General features: G+C 26.1%; 1 protein-coding gene across 4 annotated transcripts in view; it reads left to right on the top strand.

Moving 5' to 3' along the window:
- The window catches only part of LOC136796629 (inaD-like protein), a 189,903-nt gene extending 189,213 nt beyond the window's left edge, over positions 1-690 (top strand). For all 4 annotated transcript variants that reach the window (XM_067050908.1, XM_067050906.1, XM_067050909.1 and 1 more), the window contains one exon: positions 591-690. In XM_067050908.1, the coding sequence (XP_066907009.1) occupies positions 591-654 (64 nt within the window). In that variant the 3' untranslated portion in view covers positions 655-690. The remainder of the gene's footprint in view (positions 1-590) is intronic.
- Positions 691-2,414: the final 1,724 nt, after the last annotated feature.

Genomic DNA, 2,414 nt, shown 5'->3' with positions numbered 1-2,414 from the left:
ATATTTGTCCTAAAATAAACGAATAATATTTAATTTATTACAATACGAATTACTCAAAAAATAATAATAATAACGCGGGGAAATACTGCGTTTGTGAAAGTTTTTAAATACGAGTTATCATGGGAAAAACCTTTTTTTCCCCCTTAGACAAAATAACCTAGTCACGCAAAATGGCCCATTTTTATTTTTTAAAGCCTAATTTTTCTATGTTTAAAAATCCAGTTAAATTGGCATTTCTTGTTTAAACCAATAGATAATTAAGAGCGTACACAACAAGATTTTAATATTTTAAAACTTATCGATCGGTATTTTTATTTGATGTGGACATTGGCTATTTGTTAGTGCTTTACTAAGTAATAATAAATAATGTATTAATTATAGTATTTAGTAATATAATATGTAGTAATTATAGCTACACTCGTCAGCAAAATAACAGGACAATGATTTTTTCCAGATTCTGCTTGTTGACAAGAGTTTTTGTTTTTTAATTTGTAGTAAGAATTAGTTATATTGTTGGTTATTTAAAGTATATTATAAACAAATCATTTATATTATTTATTTTATTTTAATGTATATATTTTTTTTTTCAGACCGAAACCTGTGGAAGAACCTGTAAAAGAAGAAATGACACGGAACCACACTAAAGGTAAATAATTTATCCATATTTAGTTTTTTCATTATTAAACAAAATACTCTACTCAAATCCAATTGTTAATATGGGAATTCCAACTAAAGGAAGGGATGTCTTTGTATATAGTTTCATCCGAAATCGATAAAAAGGACGAGTATGCGTTTTTAGTGCTGATTCACAGTTTATTAATGAATTACCGATTATTAATTGACGGAGTGTGTAGCATTACTTAAATAATCAAAGTGAAATTCCAAATTTATTTGGTCCGATAGGACTACAAAACATCCATTAATAGACCTATGGAACAGTTGATAAGGAACCATAAAAATGCTTATCGATACTAGTGATTCGATTTTATCGAAACTATCGATAGTTGGAGATACCAAAGCCTCAAAACTACCGCAGTATCATTTCGGAAAAGTATTAAAAATCCGGTGATATGTTTTGATATTTGTATATATAACTTCATAAAAATATGTTATTATTTTTTTTGCTAAATATAATTTTGAGAAGGTAAGCACCATTGGGATAAGGCAAATATTAATAGTAACCTCCCAAAAATCCCCCAAGCTTTTAACATTTTCCTTTTTTCACTTTAATGCAGAATTATTATTAAAAGAAGCATTAGTTATGAATAAAATGTTTAGTTATGATTGTTGCTCTCGTTTTGAATATATAACTAGTTTTGTAATTTCCAAAACAAATTTAAAGTAAAAAAAATTGAACAAAATATTTCTATTGCTATAACTTAATAGTAACCCTTAGTTATTAATCTATGTATTTTTCTATATTATCATATTATTCAGTTTATTTGCTGTTGTTGTCTGGGGCTTAAGGGCGTAAAACCCTGAGTTCATCAACGCCCGATTTGCTGTTGTTATAATTATGATGCATATTAAAAATTTAAATAATTTTTAGTTACGTTTAAAAAATCAAAAGGTAAATTATTAAAAAAATAAATAAATAAAGGAGAAAGTAGAAAAAAATTGAAGTCATAAGGCACCTTATGACCTTGATTTATCGGTTCACTCAAATACGGATCAGTCATTTTATATAACAGCAAAATAAATCACATATAATTCCAAGTCATTTGATCCATATTCAAAAATCTTGGAAACTGGAACTTTAAAGGCATCAAATCAATTCAAAATAGGTGCGTTCTCTAATGGTTCTTCTCCGTACATTAATTTCTTATGTTTTTGAAAAAAACATGTTATTTTTAATTATTTTTGCATAACTGTTGTCTATGTTTTAACCTTTAATGAATTCCGGTTTGAATTAAAAGAATCTGTGATCGGTTATACAAAAATTAACTTATAAGCTCGCTAGAATTGACTTTTAGACTATTGTGGCCTACAACAAGAAAACTCTTGCGTGCATGGGTGCATCAAGATCTTTTTTGATTGTTAAGTTGTAGTTTTATAAATATATATATAATTTAATGATTAGAAGTAAAGTAACTCTTCTTTATTAAATTTATTTATTTTCATTTATCAGTTACAACGTTTCGGTGCCATCGTCCTATCATCAAGTACAATACAAATTAACACAATCATACTATGCATACAACAATATAATAATTCAGCAATAAAAATGTATTTAAAACAATTATGTTAACATAATTATTTCCTCACATTTCAAATTTTATAATAATTATGGTCTCCTTATTTAGTCTCAAAGGGGAAAAATCGATTAAAATCTTTTATAAAACATATTTATAATAAATCACTACTATATTAAAATTTATACAACATAGTTCTATTCAAATGTTTAACTATTTATA

The sequence above is a fragment of the Halyomorpha halys genome, unplaced genomic scaffold, assembly GCF_000696795.3.
Source record: "Halyomorpha halys isolate HHAL.00 unplaced genomic scaffold, Hhal_1.1 Scaffold477.1, whole genome shotgun sequence".
NCBI lineage: Eukaryota > Metazoa > Arthropoda > Insecta > Hemiptera > Pentatomidae > Halyomorpha > Halyomorpha halys.
The sequence above is the reverse complement of the archived record's forward strand: the minus strand, read 5'-3'. Positions and strand labels throughout refer to the sequence as shown.